General features: G+C 34.1%; 3 protein-coding genes and 1 long non-coding RNA gene across 4 annotated transcripts; 2 read left to right on the top strand and 2 right to left on the bottom strand.

Moving 5' to 3' along the window:
• Positions 1–4,069: 4,069 nt before the first annotated feature.
• On the top strand, positions 4,070–5,139 carry LOC134267564 (uncharacterized). Its single transcript, XR_009992178.1, has 3 exons — positions 4,070–4,218; positions 4,481–4,604; positions 4,745–5,139. It is a non-coding gene; the product is annotated as an uncharacterized LOC134267564 (long non-coding RNA).
• Positions 5,140–6,326: 1,187 nt separating this feature from the next.
• LOC134267565 (ATP-dependent DNA helicase RecQ-like) lies at positions 6,327–9,355 on the top strand. Its single transcript, XM_062749772.1, has 3 exons — positions 6,327–6,600; positions 7,681–7,843; positions 8,428–9,355. Exons 1-3 carry the CDS (start codon positions 6,327–6,329, stop codon positions 9,353–9,355), a joined length of 1,365 nt encoding a protein of 454 aa, XP_062605756.1.
• Positions 9,356–9,983: 628 nt separating this feature from the next.
• LOC134267566 (uncharacterized) lies at positions 9,984–15,707 on the bottom strand. Its single transcript, XM_062749773.1, is given in 9 exon segments — positions 9,984–11,355; positions 11,494–11,624; positions 11,832–11,958; positions 12,082–12,447; positions 13,367–13,474; positions 13,700–14,170; positions 14,444–14,518; positions 15,013–15,061; positions 15,641–15,707. Coding segments are annotated over 7 exon segments (2,409 nt in total). The 5' UTR covers positions 14,495–14,518; positions 15,013–15,061; positions 15,641–15,707; the 3' UTR covers positions 9,984–10,200.
• Positions 14,751–17,001, bottom strand: LOC134267563 (uncharacterized). Its single transcript, XM_062749771.1, has 6 exons — positions 16,492–17,001; positions 16,091–16,172; positions 15,841–15,924; positions 15,581–15,717; positions 15,013–15,061; positions 14,751–14,839 (listed from the first exon to the last, which is right to left on the bottom strand). The coding sequence occupies exons 1-6, from the start codon at positions 16,864–16,866 to the stop codon at positions 14,751–14,753; spliced, it is 816 nt and encodes a 271-aa protein (XP_062605755.1). The 5' UTR covers positions 16,867–17,001.
• Positions 17,002–24,191: the final 7,190 nt, after the last annotated feature.

Below are 24,191 nucleotides of genomic sequence, written 5' to 3'. Positions count from 1 at the left end.
TTTATCAACCATTTATGATGAATTAAAATTTATGATAAAATTTCCAAAACTTTGAAATATGTTGCCCGAGTGTCAGTGGTTTCTGTGGGATGGGGTACACGACTGGTTATAAGTTGAATTACATTTTCTCTTTGTTAATCTGATCTTACTCTGGGTATTTTAACTAGAGTAAGCATGCTAAGTGAATAATTATTATAAGCACTTGTGTCCCTTTCAAAATTGTGAATTTCATGGCCTCTGGTCTAGAACATGAACCAAAATCAGTTTTTGGAAAGTTGCTTCCGGAGCCCATAATACATATGCATGAATTACGATGAATCCAGAAATAATGAATTACGTGTATTTACTTTACATTTTCGATATTTCTCAATTATTTCTTTCTGTAGATAGGACTTGTGCACCTAGGACTTTGAGTGAAACGTGATGGATGTTTAAAGTACTTAATATACATGTACAAGTGTATATAGTTTTAATGCATATTCCATCGTGATATATGTATGCAATTATGCTTCTTTTTATTTATTAGTCGTTTTTTTTTTTCGATAAAAAGACCCCAAATAGATGTAGATGTTTCTCATAAGAGAATTAATTTTGAACAGCATGTAACAGGTCAGTTTAATGCACACGCAAATGAAGCTATACTTTTAAAGTATTTTTTTTTCAATATCGGTGCGCGATCATTTTATTCAGTGATAATGCAAATAATTTACGTATTAGATTACCATTTGTCTTTATTAATCTCGTTTTTAATATTAAAGTACACTCTTAATAGAATATAGAGATTTTTGCTTATTAATATTTTCTATTCAAATTGAAATATAATAAACGCAATACATTTAGGTCTACGTCATGTTTTGAAAAAGTCGTAAAAGGCAGTATATGTATTTCATATGTAAGAATTAAAGTGTTGCATTGATTTTTTTTTTCATGCAAATAATTTTTTATTGTAATATAACTGTGTACCTTTGGTCACGTTAATTTCAAAGTGAACCTGGTCAGGCTGCAAAAGAATATCTTGTAGTTCAAAGTGCTCCCTCATCACTCGACTCGCATTGGGAGGCCATCGCACCTAACATCCGTCCACCTTCTAGAGCCGCCAATTGTCGAACCTTTGATGGTAGTCAGCACTTCTTTGACCCATGAGAAGAACAAGGATTTGTCACAGGATTAACTATTACAATGTTGGGTTTGCCACGATGCTTATGCTTTATAAAATCATATCGATGATGCTGAATCTTGGATTTCGCATGCTTATCCTCATCTTCCCTCACTCTCTTTCATCGGTAGATGGCTTCCTGGATGGAATCTGTAGCACCTGTTAATCTTTCCTTCTGCTGTTATAATATATATATCTGAAAACGGCTTTCACTATACAGTTAAAGTATATATGATGATGGAGTTAGCAAGATACCAGTTCGGCGAAGCCGAGGGAAATATTCCTGGCCGAGGGGAACAAGAGTCTTGCTTACTCTCGCAATGATGTATTTTTAACTGTTTTATTAAACGATACAGACGTTAAATTCAGGATTCGGCGTGATTTCAAAGCAGGGATTAGCTCACTGGTCGAACTTATGGATAATAGTCTAAATAACAGTTATGTAAAATATTGAGGATTAAGACCTGGGAATTAGCTTTCTAAGCAGGGATTAGCTCACATGAATAACGCTTGGAACTAGTCCATTCATAATGATTTCTATGGAATTAGTCATATCTAACGATCTTATATTATATGGGAAAAAATAAGCAGAAGTATAATGATTAAATTTAATATCGAAAGAAATTGGAATTTTTTTCTTAATAAGCAGATTGGAGGAAAGTGTTACAAGACTGTGAATGCAGCCATATCCTTGGAGAAAGATCAGGATTCTCTTGTAAAAAGGTTGGGTATTTTGCAAGAAATGAACAAAAGTGGTAATTGCAGAAAGAATTGCTTTATTTTCGTTATGAACACGGCAGCTTCTAGCAAGTGTCTGGTTCTTGTCAAAATACGTAACTGTATCAATCTGCTGCATCATCTACTGCTACTGTATCAAATGCTTGGTCTCCAAACCAAAATAAAAGGGTGCGGTAGTTAGCAGCAGGCACAGCTATTGAATTCACACTGCACTTCGACTACCAGAAAAGAAGTACGATAATAGGTTTTTGCTAAATAAGGAAAACATATGTTCCACACTAAAAATCAAGTTAAATATCTCTTTCTTTGAGAGTACATTGATATTTATACCAATGACTGCAAAGAAAAGTAAAAGAATAAAACTTTTTCTATCTTTTAACCAGTTTTCAGCACTTACTACCGAAAGAAATATATATTCGATACTTAAATAAAAACTGATGTCTATTAGATTTTTATAGCCATTGTTTGCACAAGAGGAACAAAGATATTTTTATTTTTCGGACAGTAGTTTTTCCTCGACTAGTTTGTTAATTATACAGTTTTAGGTCATCTGATTCACTCAGGTGACCTATTGCTATCCGTTTTCGTCTGTCGTCTTTGTCGTGTGTTAACATTTTCAGCTTCTTCCTTAAACCCACTCAACCAATTTCAACCAATTTTAGCATAGAGCACCTATGGGAAAGAGGAACACAACTAATTACAAATTTCATGGTAACTGCCCCCCTGGGACGTGAGGGGAGGGGCTAATACCACCAAAATTGATGCAATCATTACAAATCTTCTTAACTCCTGGTCATCAAGCAGTCGAACTGTTGGCATAATTGTAATAAGCATTGAACCCTCTAGCAAAATTGTGAAATGCATGGCCCAAGAGTCAGGTGTTCTGGTGCTAGTGTGGGTCACTATATGTCATATAGTGAAAGTACATTATTTCTTTGGAAATCTTCTTCTCTACTTCTAGGAATTATATAAACTAAGTACACAGTTATGATGGGCAAAATTGCATCTTTACAAATTGTTAATATTATGGTCACTGGGTAAGGATTTCTGTTCCAGTCTTTGAAAATGGTCTTTGAAAAGCTTCTTCTCTGCTCCTGAGTATTGAATAAACTAACCAAGTAAATAGTTATGATAAGCAAGAATGTCTCTTGTGGATGCTTCTTATGAGTTGAGTGATGGTAATGTGATCTTGGATGGAGCGGGTATACATGTAGCAGAAGGTGAGACAGGCACAGCAGAAGGTGAGACAGACACAACAAAAGCAGGAGCTGTAGATGAAGCCACCAAATAACAGGAACTGATGACACAGATGGTAATGGCAGAGATGCACGTGGTACTACCGTAGGGTGGCACTGGACAGATGATCAGGGAAGCTGGGGAAGTGGAAGAACCATAGGCCTTCTCTTACTCTCTCAGTATCTCCTGGACTCCTCGATGAACCACTGTTAAATCATTGAAAAAACAACCTTGCTCTTTGGCCGTATTTCCTCTAGACCCTGAAGCAAGTACATAGCTACTGAAGAAGCCTTGGAAAGGTGAATCTTGACCACTTTATATGACTAATGAAGTTGGTATAGTTTTAGTGACTAAATTGGCATAAGATACACCGGTAGGGCTACTCGTCTATGATCAGGTGTTTGGAATAAACATGTTTCATGATCGTGTGTCTCTCTCCTCGATACGGGCAAACAACACAACTCGACAACTCGACACTCTGCCTCTTCTGCCGGCTGTGGTCATCAACGACATACTGCAAATTGATAAAGAGTAATACTCTGAAATAGAAACATGGAAATAACCATGTGATTTTTATTAACAATAATATAACATTATTATATACAAAAATATACTTTCTTAATAGTTATATGTAAATTCTAATCAGAAGAATGCCCCATTTATTTGAACCAATATTTAGACTTGCATCATGTAAATATAAACATTGCATCATGTAAATATAAACATTATAAACAGCATGACAGAGAATAAAAAATGATCAGTCTAATTTTCCTTTTTTTCTCCTTTCCATAGCAACTTTCCTGATCAATTTGGGTGGATCATCACCTCGATAAGGCAACAACTTTTTGTGGTTGACCACTCGACTCTTTCGTCTAGCATCAGACTGTCAATATTAGACAGTGACAATGGATTCCAGGGGTTACTTTTACAATAGGATACAGCACAACATAGTTCCTAAATGCTCAGAGTTATCTGTGCTTTGACAGATTGTCTGAAAAAAGATTTAGTGATGTGGATGAGAGAATTTTGAAATGTACACGAATTGCTGATTTTGGCAATTGGCCTCAAAACATTTGAAGATGCTGTTGGTGTGTGTTAATTAAATAATATTAACATATGATTTTTTTTCACCATGCTAATCATTAATCAATAATGCAGGTTTCTTAGTGAACTTTTTACTAGGAAATAGCTTCCTATTTATAATTTGTTTTATACTTAGTGAGATTTTCTCAGCTCGGTCGACTGTTCACTTATTGACCTTTTTAACAGCTGGCACATTATTTCCACTTCACTAATTAATGTATATACTGTATAACACTTGTATATAAAAAAAAAATAAATCTATATCAGACTTTGGAGATGAGTCTTTATCACAATTTGCTGATCATTATGAAGAAATGTTGAAAGCTGCTGGAGTAGAAACATCACACATTGAGTTAGAATGGACAAACCTTAATGAGCTGTTGTATGAAAAGTAAGTCATCGGCCACCTTTAATAATTAAAAAAAAAAGAAGAAAAAATTGTAATTTATGGAGTTCTCATGTAATTTGCCCATGATGTATCCAGTGATATATGCAATAAACAATTGAAAGTTTTCTTAAAAATTACTTTAGCCATACAGTATCCACCCTGACATGCCAGGAAATCAACTTTTCTATGAGAAATGTCCAAATATATTGGACCTCTTCCACCTGATTCTCTCAATACCAGCAGGGACATCAGAATTTCTCAAAAATGACAACAATGAAAACCAAGTACAGAAACAAGCTGAAGAGTATAACAATGACTATGCTCATGGCCAAAAAATCTACATTCTTCGGAAATTTGTGATTTTGACCCATCCATTACAGTTGATTTCTGGAATAAAAACGGATCCAGGAGACCAGAGTTTTTGCAAAGAAAGAAAAAGGGAATTTCATGTACCAGTAGTGCTGTTGTGTCTGAGATTTTTGAGGCATCATGTATCTGTGAAGGTGATGTTTAAGATCAGCCAAAAGGCAATCCTGAAGTTGAAATAGACGACTCTGATTTCTCCGATTTGAACGAAGATTCTGATGTAGAAAGTGAATATGTTGAACGATTCAAATTCAAATATGCAAGCAATTGTGAATAAAATCAGAAACTCAGCTTAACTTCTATTGTATGTTTTAATTTCAGATTAATCATTGAAAGGGGCTGGGTGGTTGTGCCCATACTATTTTGATCTCCTTTAGAAGAAGAGTTCCACATAAAGAAAAAGAAAAATGCTCAAATTTTAAAGCTAAAATATCTGAATTTTTTCTTTTCCAAATGATAGGATATCATATCTAAAATATTAAGTTATATCTGATGGTTAATTTTTTGACCCCAAACCTCTTTAAGCAATAAAGAGCACTTAGTCTGTACTCAGTACTCATAATATTTATTACATTTAACTGCGGGCTTGCTGGTTTTCATCAGGGCTGACAAAATTTTTGAGTAATCAGCCCTGCTGGTCCACCCGATTTTTCAAGAGTTTCGTACACTGATAGTGGATGGTAATGCCTCTCATTTTACACTTCATCTTTTTGAAGGAAGAAAGCCAATGATGTTGAAATATTCTGTTTACAGCCCAACAAAACGCATTGGACACATCCGCTTGGCAGAAGTGTTTTGGGCTTACTACAATCATTGCAAATCTTTTTTGAAATCCCGGCAATCAAACTTCCAGTTATGACTTCTACTGATTTTTGTCACATGCATATCATGTAAAAATGAACAAGGTAAATATCTTTCGAGGTTTTAGAGCCACAGGTAGTTTCCGTTTCAACTCCCTGGCTTTTCCTGCAGAAGCATTTGGGCCACCAAAAACTTCTGTTTTAGCTTCAGTCACAAGAGTTTTGCAAATACAAGTCAAACTCAAGATCAATGTCAAGAGATAAAAAATGTTGCATAAAGAAAGGGATTGCATCAGCTGAAAACATGACACTATCTACTGGTCAGCCAACCCAGGTTCAACAGAGCTCCTCGTCAGTCTCAGAACAATCTAATTAAAATTAGATCCTTTGATCCGCTCACCTAAGATCGCTAAACAAAGGATCTAACAACTGCGCGTTAGGGGTCACCTCAGCATGACCTTTTGAAAAAAATATACAGCCAATGAAAATTGGTATGTGACGTCATCATCCGACCAATGAGTAAGAGTGTTTTATACAGCTTCTAGCTTATACAAGCAAAATGGCTGCGCCCATACGTAAAGTTGAGAGAGAATTGGATATTAAATTAAAGAGCGAACAGGTGGAAATATTGCAAAGCCTTGTGGAAAAGAGGGACTGTATGGCAGTTTTACCAACAGGGTTTGGCAAATCATTGCCTTTTCAACTTCTCCCGCTTGTTCAGAAGGAGATGGGTCGTACCGGCATGGTTCTGGTGTGCTGCCCGCTTGTGTCTTTAATGAGAGACCAAGTGGATAGAACAAATACAATTAAAGGCTTGACAGCGGCATATAAAGGTATTTGGCTTTAATATTATTTTGTAATTATATATATTCATAAATAATGAAATGAGGGAGACGAGGACTAACTCGTCACTAACACTTTGAGGAAATTCCGGTTATTGCAAGTCGTGAAGTTGACACGCTCAAGATTCCTCACTGCTCAAAAGCCCTGCGTGCTAAGTAAAGCTTTGAACTTAAAGCCCTTCATTGATGTTTGGGAATGTTTTATATTTGTGCGAAAATGTAAAAATTCTCACATCAGACGTAAAACAATAAATAAACAGGTCCAGCACAATCTCTTGATTTAGCTATATAGCTTGAAATAGCTATATAGATTGATTTAGCTATTTAAAATAGCTTGATTTAGGTATTTCATCATACTTTTTTTCTAAATTTGTGTAATTTTTTCAGTAGGTATAAAAATTCTAACTTTAATGCAGTGATAGTTTGGAACTTTGAACTGTTCTGTAAACAATGCATGTGAAAATTGCTAATCAAAACACGTCTCTTTCATAGACTTTGCACTCAAAGTTCTAAAAGTTTTGGGGCTCTCTAAGGCAATTGATTCATGACCACACAGTTACTTCTGGAATGAAATTATAAAGGAGGTAAAGATAATTGATTGGTGATAATTCAGCACAATATGAAGCAATCATACTTATCCATGCCTCAATGCACACAAAGTGGTGTACAGTTACCCAAACAATGGAAATACATCTTTTGCTTAAAAGTGTTCAAAAGCTGCAATGTTAAAATTATCTTTCATTTGGGTTGCTTTTTTGAAAGTCCATAGTACAAATATGAGTAATCACAAACTTGCGACTTTTTGTCTATTTCTTTAAAAAACCATTTCTGTGAAAAAGTGCATATAAATAGCTTTATCAAGCTATTCTGAATAGCTTAATAAAGCTACATACCTATTTCAAGCTATATGGCTAAATCAAGAGATTGTGCTGGACCTGATAAACAAACCACAGTGACTCAGATGAGAGTTGAATCAATAAATATGCAAACATGGTAATTCATAATGTGCAAGCATTTTGTTTGAATTTGGCAGTTTACTCGATATAATTAGGTTCTGAAATAAAATATTCTATTTAATAGGTCAAACTCCTGATTTGGACAAGGAGATATTGGATGGGAAAATTGATGTTGTGTATGGGAGTCCCGAGTCATTACTGGGTGAATGGAGGGAACAGCTGCAACATCTTGATGTATCTGCTATTGTCATTGATGAATTTCATTTGATTTCCACATGGTAAGTAGTCAGTTAATATGTTTGATGGTGCGACCGTTGGAGCGAGGGCAGTTTTGTATATTTTAAAAACCATTTCTAGATCTGCCTCTTCAAACCACACAAGACTCATGAAGGTTAAAGGTCAGATGCACTCGGTCTAGACTGTGACGTCACATCATTTGTATGTTAATTTTGTTTCCTTTATGAGTGTAAAAAGTGAAAGTTTTTTTAATGGTGAGCATTTAATCTGTTTTATATCTGCAATTTCCATTAAAGCAAGACGAGTTTCTTTTTTTATTTGTGAATTTTTCCTTGGTTGTCGGAGAACGTAGTTTAGAAAACTGAAAGCGGTGCATTGTGGGTCCATAGGTACTGCGGAAAAAAATTCTATTGAATCAATGTGCAGCAGTCCAAATTTTCTCTTCCCTCAGGCATTGCTTTAGGAGCTCGCAGTGATGCTGCGCTCGCTATAATAAGAATTGTTGGTACAAGTAGAAGCAGTTCCAATACGCTTTTCATAAAATTTAAATAACTCTGAGTTACCTTCTTAATATTAAGAAATGGAAGAAGAAATCTTCCCTAACAATTTTCTTGAAATATTTTAGGGGAGATGATGATGCACAAAATGGGAAGAAAGCATTCCGACGGTGGTTTGGTGAGCTGGGAGAACTTAGATCCCTGTTCCCTAGTGCTCCTTTGTTGGCTCTGAGTGCGACATGTACACAGAAAATACAGAGACGAGTCATCAAAGCCTTAGCCTTGAATCATCACACATACGTGTATAAATCCCCTGACAAGAGGAACATCAAGTATAGTGTTAAAAAAGTTCCCGGTGACATTGATATGGCATGGACATGGTTAGTGGATGGTCTCATGGAACTGGGAGCTTTGTTTCCAAAAACACTTATATACTGTAAGTCCATTAGTGATGTAGCGAAGATCTATGACTACATAAATGATGAGGTGTCCAAAGAATTTGAGTCATTCATTGGTATGTTTCACTCTGAGACGGAGAGTTCTATAAAGGAAAGAATATTGTTATCTATCAGGGATGAGCAGAGCCTACTGAGGATCATCATATCCACAAATGCAATGGGTATGGGAGTGGACTTTAAGGGTCTGTCTAACATTGTTTTATATGGCCCACCTTGTTCAATGCTCGATCTCGTTCAAGAAATTGGACGTGCAGGGAGGGGGGGTGAGAAGTCTATAGCCGTACTTATGTACAACTCTCATCACCTGCAACAGTGTGACTCTGACGTGAAGAGACTTTATAAAGAGAACACATGCAGAAGAATTCTGATGATGGAACCATTTCTCAGAGAGAATGATCTGGATGATCTCAAATCCAGCACTGGAGACTGTACCTGCTGTGATATTTGCCAAGAGAGCTGTTCGTGTGGAAGTTGTGCTCTTCTGCCATTTGAAAAACTGTGTGTGGGAAATACAGATTCAGGACACGATACTGAAGACTCAGACAGTACTGAAGATCTCTCTGATTTTGATTTTGATGATTTGAATTTAATTCCTTGATCAAGTTCATATATATAGTTGTAAAACTTGCTTGTTGTGTTCCTGTAATTGTGTATCATCAGATTGCTTACAAAAGATTTGCGCACCGGGTTTCAATAACTTTTACCATCTCTGAGACCTATGAGATGCTAATGATTTCCTCTGAGATCTTTAGCTAATAAACATTTGTGTACTATTGATTTGCCTTTGCTGTGAATTTTATAACCAAACTTTATAAAATTTCAACAATCTTCTTAATCTGAACGTTGTTTGTTATACTTTTTAGCAGAAACTTAAAATGTACAAATTCGAAAATATCAATATTACATGTACAATGTATACTGTGAAAAATTGGCTTTTGGAAACAAACCAGGTGAAAATGATTTTCAGTATACCTGCCGGGGGGGGGGATTTTAATACTGTATACAGTAATAAATAAGTAGAAGTCATGCATCATTAAATGTATCACAATTTATCTAGTTTCAGATGGTATAACTTTAACAGTCTGTCACCAAATAAATACAAAATCGTATTTGCATACAGAGAATTTTACAACTCTAAACTTCTTATGAGTGAATAAATGGTATTTCAGACTTTCTTAAATTATTAGAAATTCCACAGAAAATACACATTGTGTAATATATATAACTTTAAATTATAGCATACATGCACGTCTCTTAAAATTTTGAAAATTGCACTTTTGGATATGCACAACATGTACAATGAAGACTGCTTGTAAAAGAAATGGACATGTATAGCAAAGTGTTAATTTTATTCAAAAAGGGAATTATACCTGATGAATAAATATCATGAAAAGCATTCAAATATTAACATTTAAAATGTCCATTGAATATTGAAATCAGATTTTAAAATCGACAATCTCTAAGTCGCCCAAATGGTGACGATGGTTTATGCCGGTGAAGCAATGTTGACAGGTCTCGTGAACAGTTCAAAAACGGATTTCTATCTAATCCAGGCAGCTTCTTGCTTAACTTCCTATTTACATCTCGAATTAGAAAGTTATGGTCTAACAAATCTTTGACAACCTTCTGAACATCTAAAAGGTAAGAGGGATGGTGATGAAATCCTTTTCTGTTTCCAAATTCACTTGCCTGCTCAAACTGGTTTGTAAGCTGGATAAGTAATGGATACTCCTTTGAATGCCTTAAAATGCTTTCCTTGGTCTGATGGCCTGTGCATGCAGCCTTACTGTCACGATTTAGCATTTCAATATACTCGTCTAGTGAAATGTTGTTATTCTTTCCTCCCTGAAGATTTACATATCTGTTAACTATGAAACGCTCTTCTTGGTCTGGAGTCAAAAGTCCTGATGCCATTGCTGTTGTATGTATGGAGGAGATGGAATATTTAATCTTCTGGGTTTTATGGTAAAGTGGAAGCTCGTACTTAGCCGAACGGACACATCGACCACCATCCCCCATATCAACGCCATCATCAAAATTTTTATGAAGCATGACCAGCTTGAATAGCATCAAAACATAGTCTTGAACCTCATCACTCTGTACATGTTTTCCTTTTTTCATTCTGCTCAATGAAACACCATGTTTTTCTGACTCATGGGCCTTTAGAGAGCTAACTCTTTTGTAATCCTTATCACAGTGATGACACTTAAAGCGTCCATTGTTAAATGTTGCTGTCCAGTAGTTTTTTTGTGCATCCTGTAAATCATTTCTTATTTCCTCCATCACATCTTCTTTGTCATCAAAGAACCATTTTACAATAATCTCTTCACACAAGTCATTCAGCCACTGAATCTTATCACAAGATGACAATTCTGAAAGGTTTGGTAGAGATATATTGGCTATATCTACAGACCCCATCTTGTCTAGGAACAGAACAACACAAATAGCATCGAGAACTGTGTAATATAGCATCTTATATGCTCTATATGCATTCTTAACTTTTCCCTTTGCATTTCTATGCCCTAGTAGGTTTCTGTAATAATGCATTGTGCATGGTTCCCCTGCTAGGTCAGAACTGTAGGTTAACTTGAAAATTGCCTGAAAAATATACAATAATTTATCATATCCATGATCAACCTTGAAGTATTTTTTTTCATGCATCTGCCATGTTGGTTACTGTTTTAGTTACATTTGTACATGTACGAATCTGACAGGATTTTATGAAATGCCACTTACTTCAAGAAAATTCATCAGTCGATGAAAATCTTCACTTTTGGAGATGAATCCCTCTAATCTACCTTTCGACGTTAATGAATCTTTGAGGGCAACTTGTGCACATTGAACTCTCTCGTCAGTTAGACGGTCACCTTAAAGAAAAAATTCTATAGAGGCATGAATTTTATTAAGTTTCCACAAGAATCATTTTTTTTTATCATTTCCTTTTCATATCAGTTTTGATGGTGTTTACCACTGATGTTTTTATTTGTGAATAAACTTTATTTATGACAAATATTGTAATGCTACATTCCATTATCTTTAAGATGTAAAGTTACATTAATTGTGGCTAACATTACCTCCAAAAAAAACGGCATCAACAACTTCTTCATTTTCAGTTGGGACATACTGATCAGTAAGAAATTTAAGAAGGCGAATCATTTCATCCGTTTTATTTTCATTGGTATCAAAAAGTCCAAGAGAATACTACAAAATAATGACAAAAATCTAATTATTGTTTATTTGTAATTGAAAAAGAATGATCCATTGGCAATTCAGTTACCATATAAAGTACACTTCTTTAAAATATCCATGTTTAAAAGCTAGTACCTGTGTTGTTTTTATCCCAGCACAATGGCTATGTTTGTGCTCTAAATGTTTTGGATATATTGCGTTGAAGCACTTGGCAACTTTAGGAACATTTCTGATGATGGCCGATGCAAAGATGAATTTCAGCTCTTTTAGGAGTAGCTTTTGCTATGAGATAGAAGGGATGTAAGTGAGATTGTCTTGGAATCCGTCTGACCCAAGTGGATTTCTGGGAGTGTATCGGTCAACAATAGCATAGACTTGAAATAAATGAAGACTCTGGGTTTTTCTCTCTGTTGTGCGATAGGAGGGAAGAATCTCCTTGTCCCAATTGTCACCTACGAGTTGATACTTAGCTAAAGGTTCTTCCTTCTTTTTCCATTTCATCTACATTCAGAAAAGCAAAATTTTCATTCCCCATTACAAACAAGAGGCCCATGGGCCACATCACTCACCTGAGTCACTATGGCCCTACTGTTCTTCAGCAGCATATTTTTTCCCTATATATTCCTATGTAAAACTTTGATCTCCTATTGTGGCCCCACTCTACCCCTAAGGTTCTTGATTTGAACAAACTTGTAATGAAGCTTTCACATAAATTTCAACTCTTCTGGTCCAGTGGTTCTTGAGAAGATTTTTCAAGATTTCTTCCTATATATTCCTATGATCGCCCACTGTGGCCCCACCCTACCCCTGTGGGTCATGATTTGAGCAAACTTGAATCTACACTACCTGAGGATGCTTCCACAAAAGTTTCATATTTTCTAGCTCAGTGGTTCTTGAGAAGAAGATTTTTAAAAGATGCCATTAATTTTTCACTAATTCTTAATTATCTCCCCTTGGAAGAGGGTGTGACCTTTCATTTGAACAATTTGAATCCCCTTCACCCAAGGATACTTTGTGGCAAGTTTGGTTGAAATTGGCCCAGTGGTTCTGGAGAAGAAGTCGAAAATGTGAAAAGTTTACAGATGGACAAAATGTGATCAGAAAAGATCACTTGAGCCTTCCGCTCAGGTGAGCTAAAAACAATAGCAATAGTAATAAAGCTTACTAAAAACAATAACTCAGAGAATCTCAATATACATGTACAGTATACCCTTTTGCTTAAGCTTATGTGTCACATAAGTTTCACGAGGGAAACATTTTGTGTTTCACTTATAAACAAACATGTTTCTTAAACTGAGTGTTAACAGTTTAAACATGAGTTAAACACTTATATGTATGTTAATCATATGTTTAATTTTCTAATTTTTTGTATATAAAAAAATATAATTATATTTACCTTTTAAAACTGAGTGTGAATTACCTTTAGGACTTTAAGTTCTTCATCTAACTTGTCCTTCCAGCTAGTAAGTTTGTTTTGGAGTGTTTGTGGGTGAACACATAATCCAGTCTTGCAAAGTATTTCAATGGTCTGACATGAAAAAAAAAAATGGATGCATATTAAGATAAATTTCATTTAATTTCATAATAATCATTAAATATACTAGATAAAATCTAATTTTCAATACAATAACATAATTATGGTTCTTCAAAGTACACAGGGCATTCAAATTTGAAAGAATTCTAATTTACATGTATTTCTTTCAACTTTAAAAATTCATGCATTAATATCTAAATATAATATGGTGATACTTACCCTTAAAGTACATCCACCACGAGCAAGGAGAAATGCTAATATATACTGAAAGGCAGACATTTCTTGACTCCTGCCATGCAACAGTAAAGCACTGGCAAACATGATATGAAAGAAAGATTTGCTTAAACTAACTGGTGGCGGGTTTTGTACAGTTGATGAAATAACTGACATAGTATGAGGACATCTTTCCTGGAGATCTTCGTGAAAAGTATCCCATTTAAAGCTTAAGAAATGTTCAAAGTCTTTACTTTGGAGACATGCACCAGAACCTCGATGACATGCCTTACTACATTCCTCTTCAACAACTTTGGAAATCCCCTTCACCAAAGCATTTGGATTTGTCTGACTAAGTGTATTAACAATAGACATGTCCACTCCACCTTCATTGTCAACCATGGCCTTGCAAATCACTTTGTGTGAATCAGAGGTGACTAGAACAGATTTCCTTCCACTGGGATAATTGATCGACACCTATAGAAAAATGTACATAGTATTAAAGGCATAACTTGTATATCACTTCATTAAGACATATGAAAAGATTACTGGCTTTAGTTGTATTTTTTTTTCTTTTTTAATCCGACATCAGTATTTACACAAATTAAACTCAGTTTCTTTAATATTCAATATCAGATAATTTTTTGTACTTTCATATTTTGTGTTTTCATAATGCTTGGCATTGACAAGTTTTTTAGCTGAAATTCCTGTAATAAAAATATCTTAGGTTATAAAATAAGATCATCATACCTTTAATTTAGTAATTGTTGGAAAAATCATAAATAGAACAACAGTCAACATTTAACTTCAATCATGTATATTTTTCTGAAAACAAGAACAGAAATTAACAAACAAATCGAACAAACTTGTAACTCGAAATATGAAACCAAAGCACTTAAAGGTATAAAATATATTAGTAAAAGTATAATTCAAAATAAACATCAATAAAATGTAACAATTAGTTCCTTCATTAAAAGATCTAAAATGCAGAAGAATAAGATAGCCCTGTTCTTTTCTTATTGTTATTTTTAAATTTTTTATTAAACTAAAGAATGAACTAATTATATATCACATCAAAATACATGAAAATTATAACATCATCAGAAAGTGCTTCAACCTCAACAGTGCCATCTAAGAGTGGTTTTACTGAAATGAATACAGGCATCTTTTGAATAATTTGGATAATTTAAACTTTTGTTCATCAGCAGACATGCAATCTTGATGCATGGATATGTCTTGTAAGTTATACAAGATAATCATCATTTTATTTTCACTTGTTTAATATAATTAAATTGTAATCAACATTGTGCAATACGTACCTAACTCCTTGGAATGAATAAGTTTACTAGGTGGAATATCTTCAGGAATCTATAAATTAATGCAAAATTCTTTCAATTTAAATATACACTGTACCCCCAATATACACCAATACAGCAGAAGTGTGCAAGACACATTATACATGTACATTGCATACAAACTTATATGCTTTACAGATACATGATGTAGTACATATTGTATCATTAAAATGTCAATTGTCCAACAGACCATGATTTTTTTAGTATGACATTATAAAATTTTTTTTATATCTTTTTACAAACCAGACATGCATGAAAGGCATTAAGGAGGTTGGATCCTGCTATAAAAAGTCTTAAGATTTTTTTTGTCAAGTATATTTTTAGTATCTACACACATAGCTTAATTAAAAATCATCATCATTTTCTTTCTAAAAAAACCTTCTGCCACAAGATATAGTTCCTCAGTTAATGTGTTTAGTTTGGAATTTAATTGTGGGATTTTAATTGAATATAGTTTAATTGGCATAGAAGAATCCAAATTTATTGTAAGAACTAAACTATGATGCAGAATTTTAGAAGTAGAGGTCCAAACAAAAATCTGTTCAAAAGCACAGGATCGAACCTTCTTAAGTATAATATCTTTTTTATTCACCCCTACTACAACTAGACAATCCCCTAGCTTTCTTTGATGTTGGGTTACTGAACAGACTGAGGAATCCTGTTGCATCTCTGAAATAAAATGATCCTCAGAAATATCATTCACAAAGATGTTGATATATACATGTCATTAAAACTAAGCACTAGTTTTCTCAATTTTCAGTATTTTTGATTATCATTAATAAATAATATTACCTTCTTTGGAATTTTGAACTGTACGAACATCATCAACAAACTTTAGGGACTTCCTTGCTGGCTTGATGTCTGTGTACTTGTGACCTTAAAAACATGTTTTAAACAATCACAATGTGCATGTACCAGTGCAAACACTGGTGTACATACCTGCACTAGCCTATATACATGTATATACAAGTGGAATCTATTCATTTTTTTAGTTCACTTTACAATGAAATATTTATCAAATTATGTAAAAGTTACAACATACCTGTGTGAATTGGTTGAGTGACATTATGGTGTGTATTGGTAATGTCTGCCCTGCATGTGTTCTTCAGTTCTGGTGCAGACACCTGCATATGGAATACTTTTGACTTAGAGTTTAGAGCATTTCATTCGACAAAAATAAAAAGTATATATGTTTATATATAACTTTAAATGTGTTTTTGATATATTTTCCAACTCAAATATTTCAGAATGTATGTGATACTTTTTGTCATGTTTGTAAGAAATCTTATCAATTACAACACAGTAGTGTTCAGTAGTTTTACATGGCGAGTCTGATTATGCAATATAACGTGCAAACTTGAAGCATAAACACATAGGCTTTATTTGGGCTTTATTGTATCTGTGTAGAAGTGATCCCCCCCCCCCCAAAAAAAACAAACTAACCTCTGGTGATCGAAGCAGTCGTTTTTTCCTTGCTGTTGATCTTGGTGTTGTTTTCAACTTGTATCTCCTCATGCTTTCTTCAAAGTGTGATATAATGCCATCAATTTCCCGTCTATACTTAATTATTTTTTCAATCTTACCGAAACATTTCACACATACTCCTTCAGCACTTGAAGATATGGGTATCACTTGCTGAATCACATTTCGTTTTTCGTCTGTCATTTTTAATTTCAATCGGAATAATTTCTTGAACTGAACATTGCCCTCTTTATCTATCTCCTTCACAACAAAAGAAAAGCCACACAAACAACATATATTAGTCAGGCTGTACACCCTTTGTGGTGTTCTCGGCGAGGAGACTATGGCCGCCGCCATGTTGTTTTGCTTACTCGGATTTACCGGGACTCGTTAGAAAAGATACGTAAGTTCCGATAGAACCAAACCGTACCGAAGCTTTACTAGGCGACGTTCTGATTGGTCAACATCTTAGGTCATGCTGAGGTGACCCCTAACGCGCAGTTGTTAGATCCTTTGTTTAGCGATCTTAGGTGAGCGGATCAAAGGATCTAATTTTAATTAGATTGGTCTCAGAAGAAATTAAAAAATCACTTCTACTTCCCACAGTTGTTAAAGAACCTGTTGAAAAAAAACTAAAGAAGTGCTTGGTGCAAGATGTATAATAGAGAATGAATTCATCAATGGAACAAGACACAAGGAGGAAACAAGAGGCCCATTGGCCACATCGCTCACCTGAGCACTGGCTAAGAAAAAGTAGAAATTTATTTATTATTGAAAACTTTAAATCCAAAAGTAGTCCCATGACCAATCATGGCTTTGCTATTCTTGAGAAGATGATTTTTAAAGAATTTTTCTATATAAGTCTATGTAAAACTTTGATCGGCCATTGTGGTCCCGCCCTACCCCCGGGGGTCATGATTTGAACTCTTGAATCTACACTACCTGAGAATGCTTTCATATAAATATGACCAATAATGACTTTGCTGTTCTTGAGAAGAAGATTTTTAAAGAATTTTCGTATATATTTCTATGTAAAACTTTTATCGGCAATTTCGGCCCGCTCTACCCCTCCGGGGTCATGATTTGTACCAATTTGAATCTGCCCTACCTGAGGATGCTTCCATATAAATATGATCAATTATGGCTTTGAAATTATTGAGAAGAAGACTTTTAAAGAATTTTCATATTTATTTCTATGTAAAACTTTGGTCGGTCATTATGCCCCCGCCCTACCCCCGGGGGTCATAATTTGAACAAAATTGAATCTTCACTACCTGAGGATGTTTCCCATAAGTTTCATCTTTCCTGGCACAGTGGTTCTTGAGGAGAAGATTTTTAAAACATGCCACCAAATTTTCATTGATTCCCAATTATCTTCCCTTGAATGAGGGCGTGACCCTTCATTTGAACAAACTTAAAATCTGCTTCACCCAAGGATGCTTTGTGGAAAGTTTGGTTAGTTTGGCCCAGTGGTTCTTGAGAAGAAGTCGAAAATGTGAAAAGTTTACAGACAGACAGACGGACAAAATGTGATCAGCAAAGCTCACTTGAGCCTTCGGCTCAGGTGAGCTAAAAAAAAAGTAGGATTAGAAGGAAAAAGAAATCAGAAAAAAAGAACGTGAAGAAAAGAAACAAAAAACAAAGATATGGAAAAATTGAAGGAACAGCTTGACCCTACAAGTCAGAGAAGACTAAATCAAAGTTAAAAGCCACTCTAAGGGAAAATATCTCTTCTCATACTGTCACCAGTGAAGTACAGGATGCTGATAACTGCTGCTCCTACTGCGGGGGATACTATTACGACGATGATTCTGATGATGAGGACTGGATTAAGTGTACAAGATGTGATGGCTGGTACATCGAATCATGCCTTGTATGGTCGTCAGCTAGAATATTTTGTATGTGACAAGCACTGCTAATTTTTGTTCTTTATTTTGGTGTACCACTTTCTTATGTATTGCAGAATGTTTTGTGTGAAATACTTTAACAAATTGAATGTTTTGAGCCTTTGAAATATATATATCAATAATTTAATGCCATTAGATTTAGAAAAAAATATGCATATCAATATTTTTCAGAAAAGAAAAAGAGTAAATATAACAAACATTGTCAGATATCAAAGAATTAAGAGCCATTCTCTGTAATGATTTGAAATATTATATAGGAGCTGTGGCACGCATAGTCTCAGAATTTCTCCAAACTCTCTATGATAAAAGTCATTGATACTCTAAACTGAAATCAGGCAAAAATTGGTTGCTATGTTTTATAGTTACCATGGCAACAAGTGTTAAAGTTCGAAAAATGGCATTTTTTAACATGTTTAGAGCCCCATAGTGAACATTTGCGGCAAAGCAAACAATTGGCAATGACTGTTTCCAAAAGTTGAAGGTCAGATGTCTCAAATGCCTGATAAACATGCTTGGTAAATCAACTATTACATACGTTACTATGGTAACAAAGTATTCGAAAGTAAAAAAAAAATATTCATTGAATTTCATACACATAAAAATAAAAAGCAATTATAGGATGAAATGTGACCAAATAATGGAAAAAAGAGCCTTGAAACATATACCAAGAACAAAATATGATATTTCATTTTGGTTGACAATGGTTGCCAAGGTTTTTATACCACAGAGAGCCTTCAAAGTAACACTCTGTATGTTTAAATCTGATCCTATATTTTTAAAAAAGCACATTTCCTCATAACTAATGATCAATTTCATAAGATGTTGGTGTGCTCCAAGTTTTCCCATTTGAAAAAATTCAGATTAGATTCTTTAAATAGAGCGTTGCTATGGAAATAAGCAGAAAATATATGCTTAAAAACCTGAAAAATATTTTCTTTCCTTGGATACGTACCCTTAAATGTAGATTCCCAAAACTTTTATGATTGATATTTATTAACAGCTAACTTGACTTTTAATTTTGACTATCATCCAATCTCTAAGTGGATGCAAGAAGTTGGCACACAGGGTTTAATATTGATATAAAGTTCACAAAATCGAACATTTTCCCTTCTTAGTAACCATAGCAACAGTGCTGTTTTATTCATCAAATTTTATCAATATATGATATTCAACTTCAGTTCTAACAGATTAGTACTATTAAAGCTGAGTCCTTTAATTTGTTTCTTGATTAAATGGCAATTTAATTCTTAATGCAACAAAAAATAATTCACTTTTAAGCACTGGTACTTTGTTTTCATGGTAACACTGTAGAGTAGCAATTATACCCAATTTTCTTATGGTTTTGGTGTTGCAAGGTCCTAAGGATGCATATTTGCCAGTCTTGAATTTTCATGTTTTTCCTCAAGACAGTAGCATTAACCCAATCTTAGTTACTCGTTTTGCATGGTTACACTGTGTTACCATGGCAACAATAAAAGTTATTTATAGAATAATATTGCTTATACTTATATACTTAAGGTCAAACATTTTCATTGTTTTTCTTAAATCGTTGATTGAGTTTGAGCATGAAACACCTACCATTAGTAAATACGGAGTGTTTTTCAGCATATTTCAGCATTTTAAATGTATTCCAAATGTCCCCTTAGTTACCACCTACTTAGAGATATATTCTAAAAAGTTTCTTTACAGTATAAGTGACATCAAGGTGTCATGTTTTTGTGAGAATGGTTTGTTTGCTTTTTCTAGTTTTTATTAAGCCACAGTCAAGATTTAAAGTGGCTGAAAATCTCGATTTTTCAAACGTTTTCGGCTGTTGCCATAGCAACCGAGACACATAGCAACGAAATTTTATTTGATATTTGTTTCTGGTGTCAAGTACTAAGCATGGGTGAAGTTTCATCAAAATCGGTGACCATGCGTGGCAACAAAGTTTAAGTGGTTACCGAGAATGGCTATTAAATAATTTCAATTATGAAGAAAGAAAATTGAAAATAAATTAACTAATTTTAACTTTTTTGCACATGATTAAATCACAAAAAATGTTACTGTATAGTTAAAGATCATGTGTCCTGTAATTTCACATTTTTCATAACTTACCATTTACCCAGAAATATATGGGGTAAGTGAACACTTTTTAGAATTAATCTTCGAAGCCCATATTCTTCAATCCATTTGCATTAAATTGAAAAAAAAGATACATTACTAAGAGATTTTTGAACAATGAGTGTAATATACTACAAGAAAGATTGGTTTAGGTTAGAAGTTTTCAGACTCCAATTAAACCCTTAATGTGTCCACTTACCCCAAATGCCCCTACTTAAATCTTTTTCATTTCCGCTGCACGGAAAAATGGAGTACCATTGAGGATGTTACAAGATTCTAACTTAAATTTTGCAAGATTAGTAGAAGAAAACATACCTTAATGAAGTCAATTTACATTCTTCTCATTCTGCCTCTTTATTAAAAAAATAATGCAAACGCGGCATATTTATTGGCATTTTTAATACGTCACTGAGTATAACTGGTAGATGTAAACAACTGAGAGGTACTCAGTATATGCGGCAATTCGCAACTCTGAATTTATATGGCATTTATCGCATGTTAACTTCAGATATATAAAGGATATCTATATTGTGTGATTTGATATTGGCTTTATCCAACGAGTTGAAACGGTGTATAAATTCGCGAGGCTTGTCGAGCGAATAAACACCATTTCAACGAGTTGGATAAAGCCAATATCAAATTACACATTATAGATGTTCTACGTCATCAAGTTATACCCGGTACGTCAACAATATTTGTATAAATCATTCATGTAGTTTTACAGGGGAAGTCTCAAAGTTTTGTAAAAACGAAAGTCGTATGAGATAAATAGCACTGTTGATGTTGACATGCCTAGAAAGAAAGTAGATCATCTTCAAACTTTAGAAATTTTGCCATCTGCGTCTTTGAAAACATTATATGACAGTTGCTGGAGCTTTAATTTACATAAGGCGAACTTCTGACTAAACGTTGTAAGGACCGATGGATCATGAAAATTAACTATTTGTACGGTACCAGTATAAAACGTGCTAAACAAGGCAACTTGTAGATTTATTGTTGATCCATGGCAAGTTACACCTACATAACTAGGTAGGAATAAGAAGTATAATATAAGAGAGCATTGTTGAAGATGTTAAAGGAATCTTATAACAACAACTTAACAGCTAGGCTTTACTTCATCTGAATACGATTTAAAGGGGGGGGGGGGGTAACATCCCTCTCTAAGTAGCCATTAGAGCTGCTGTTCTTTGATAAAATACTAGTAACTTACGATACTTCTTTGACATATACGAGTTTTTTTCTTGCTTTTAATGACATTATTGCTCATTATCATTGATGTTCTAAGGGCAAGGATTTTTACAATAAAAAAATCTTGAAGCGAGGGATCGTGTCAAAACCGGAAGTGCTATTGATAAAGCATATACCCGTGGATAAAGCATAGGTTTATCCAACAGGCGGTATTATCCACACGTATAAGATAAAGATAGATTACTTATATGTGATAGGTTTAAATACCTAGATAGCTATATATGTGGATCACGTGACTTTTTTATGGACCTGTTCACATAAATACTATATATCTTATGATACAATTATATCAAAACTTAAAGAAACACATGATTTTGACACATTTGTATCTTTAAAATACTTTTCTACTTATTGTGGAAATGTATACATGTATTCTTCTACTTGTGGGTTCAACAGAAATTGTGATTCCAAGGAATTACCTGGTATGACCCTGCGGAATAATTCTATGTAGGTATAAATGTTATGTAAATATAATATTTATTTATTACCAAATAATAATATATGTCAATTTGAGTAAAATTTAGCTATTTGTTAATTTTCATGTGTACAACGTTGAACTGAAATTGCAACAGAACACATAATGAAGATGAAACATCCTTACTGTATATAACATGTACATCGAAATATAGCGAATGGAATAATAAAAAACAAAAGATCAAATTTTGTACGTATTCAAGTGTCTAATTTTCAAATTTTCCTTTAACAGCAAATTTGCACAAATGTTCATTTCCTTTGTTTTTAGATAAGAAGGCAACTAATCCCAACACAGTTTAGCTATATCCCTACGTTTCAATAACAAATAATCGGGCATCACTTTCCGAATTGAATCAGCATGTTCGCTATTCTACTTTTATCATAATTACCATATTTATGACTTATTCGCCCCTTGTGATCCACCACTTTTGATTTATGTTGAGCGCCATATGTTTGCCTTATCCGTCCCTGCATTTTCCTCAGATATCTAAATCTCAGAGGAGGAAGGTACAGTCTCGGGGAGGGTTTTCGAGCTTTCTCTAAAATTGTAGATAGAATTTTCAGGTCGTGATTTATTGACAAACTTCTTTTGCTTCTCATGTTTAAAACGGAAAGAATGCCATCTTTACCACAAGAGATTGATTCGGAAATATACTTTCTACTTAGTCCACAAATTTTGAAAGATTCCTTGTAGATATTTGCGCATTTTGACACCCTATTAATAATTTCTCTTATGGAAAACAGTTGATTATATATCGTTTTTAAAAAATGTTGTCTGGAAGAGTACGTTGTGGCAAGGTCCTTCTGATGATTGTCATCCGATGATGACTGAGGCGTTGAGGTATCGCTTGCAACATTCGGCTTTCCATGTTGTCCTACATCTTTCATACGCGGTGTACCATCATAACTATATCTCTGCAAATCTTGCTCGGTGTTTGTGCTAGGCGTTGACAACGAATTCACTTGATCACCCTTGCCATTTCCTTGAAGCGCCATCAAGATTACCATTATAAAGCAAGCAAGGGTCCAGGATCCTTCCATTAGCTCTAGAAAATAAATTGAAAGAATTTAGTTTTCACCAAGTCAGCGTGAAAATGATTTAAGTCAGGTAATGATTAAAGAAATATGGAAATTATATGTACCTGGATATTAATTAGGTTATCAAAGATTGAACTTACCAATTTTACTGGCTTAATCTAAAGGAGAATACTTCATAATTATTTATTAGATGTGTTTGTAATTATCCATGCATACATTGCATCATGCATTTTCATTTTGTGTCTTTCCAAACCTATTCATTATTAATAAAGATTACTATATACCCTCCCATTTTTCAAGTGGGGGATATATTTAATCTTATCTAGTAGATAAGTTAATATAGGTTTGTATTTTCAAAAACTGTTAATGTAATTTGGTCATATTCATTGTTTAAAATGTACAGAAACTCTTTAAATGTTTCCACATACTTTATAGAAACAAAACTTCAGTTATCAAGCAACGAAACTTCATTCTACTTCTGGAATTTGCAAATATTGTTTAGATTCATATTCAACTTTTTATCAAATTGTGTGGTTTGGCCAGGTCTTATAATAAATTCATGTTCTTCACATTTCACTTCTGATACATGTAACTATTTAAGGTATACCTTTACTCAGATGACTAAAAATTCCACTGATAAGAACGAAAAACCACCTATTGCACACTGTACACCTATGATTCTTGTGTTAAATTTCAATTTCAAATAACTAGGTCAATGACCTCATTTTCAAGCTAGCGGCCCCCGAGTATTTCTTGGGAAATACCTCAATTTTTCACACTATGACCATTTTTTTCTTCACTCACAAAATATTACAAGCAACAAAAATCTTTAAATAATGAAATATTATAGCAATGGAACAGAGTTGTTAAAGAAATGAGTAGAGTTTGGGCCATAAATGTGATAATTATTAC

Source organism: Saccostrea cucullata, unplaced genomic scaffold (assembly GCF_032062105.1).
Source record: "Saccostrea cucullata isolate Sc308-1 unplaced genomic scaffold, CSIRO_AGI_Scuc_v1 ctg10018, whole genome shotgun sequence".
Lineage (NCBI taxonomy): Eukaryota > Metazoa > Mollusca > Bivalvia > Ostreida > Ostreidae > Saccostrea > Saccostrea cuccullata.
Note: the sequence above shows the minus strand (reverse complement) of the source record. Positions and strands in the feature narration are given on the sequence as shown.

Coding starts and splice junctions, on each gene's coding strand:
- LOC134267565 (XM_062749772.1), top strand. CDS start 6,327: ATGGCTGCGCCCATACGTAAAGTTGAGAGAGAATTGGATATTAAATTA. Junction 6,601..7,680: donor CTTGACAGCGGCATATAAAG/GTATTTGGCTTT, acceptor ATAAAATATTCT/ATTTAATAGGTCAAACTCCT. Junction 7,844..8,427: donor TTTCATTTGATTTCCACATG/GTAAGTAGTCAG, acceptor GAAATATTTTAG/GGGAGATGATGATGCACAAA.
- LOC134267563 (XM_062749771.1), bottom strand. CDS start 16,866: ATGGCGGCGGCCATAGTCTCCTCGCCGAGAACACCACAAAGGGTGTAC. Junction 16,173..16,491: donor GACTGCTTCGATCACCAGAG/GTTAGTTTGTTT, acceptor TTCCATATGCAG/GTGTCTGCACCAGAACTGAA. Junction 15,925..16,090: donor CACTCAACCAATTCACACAG/GTATGTTGTAAC, acceptor CATGTTTTTAAG/GTCACAAGTACACAGACATC.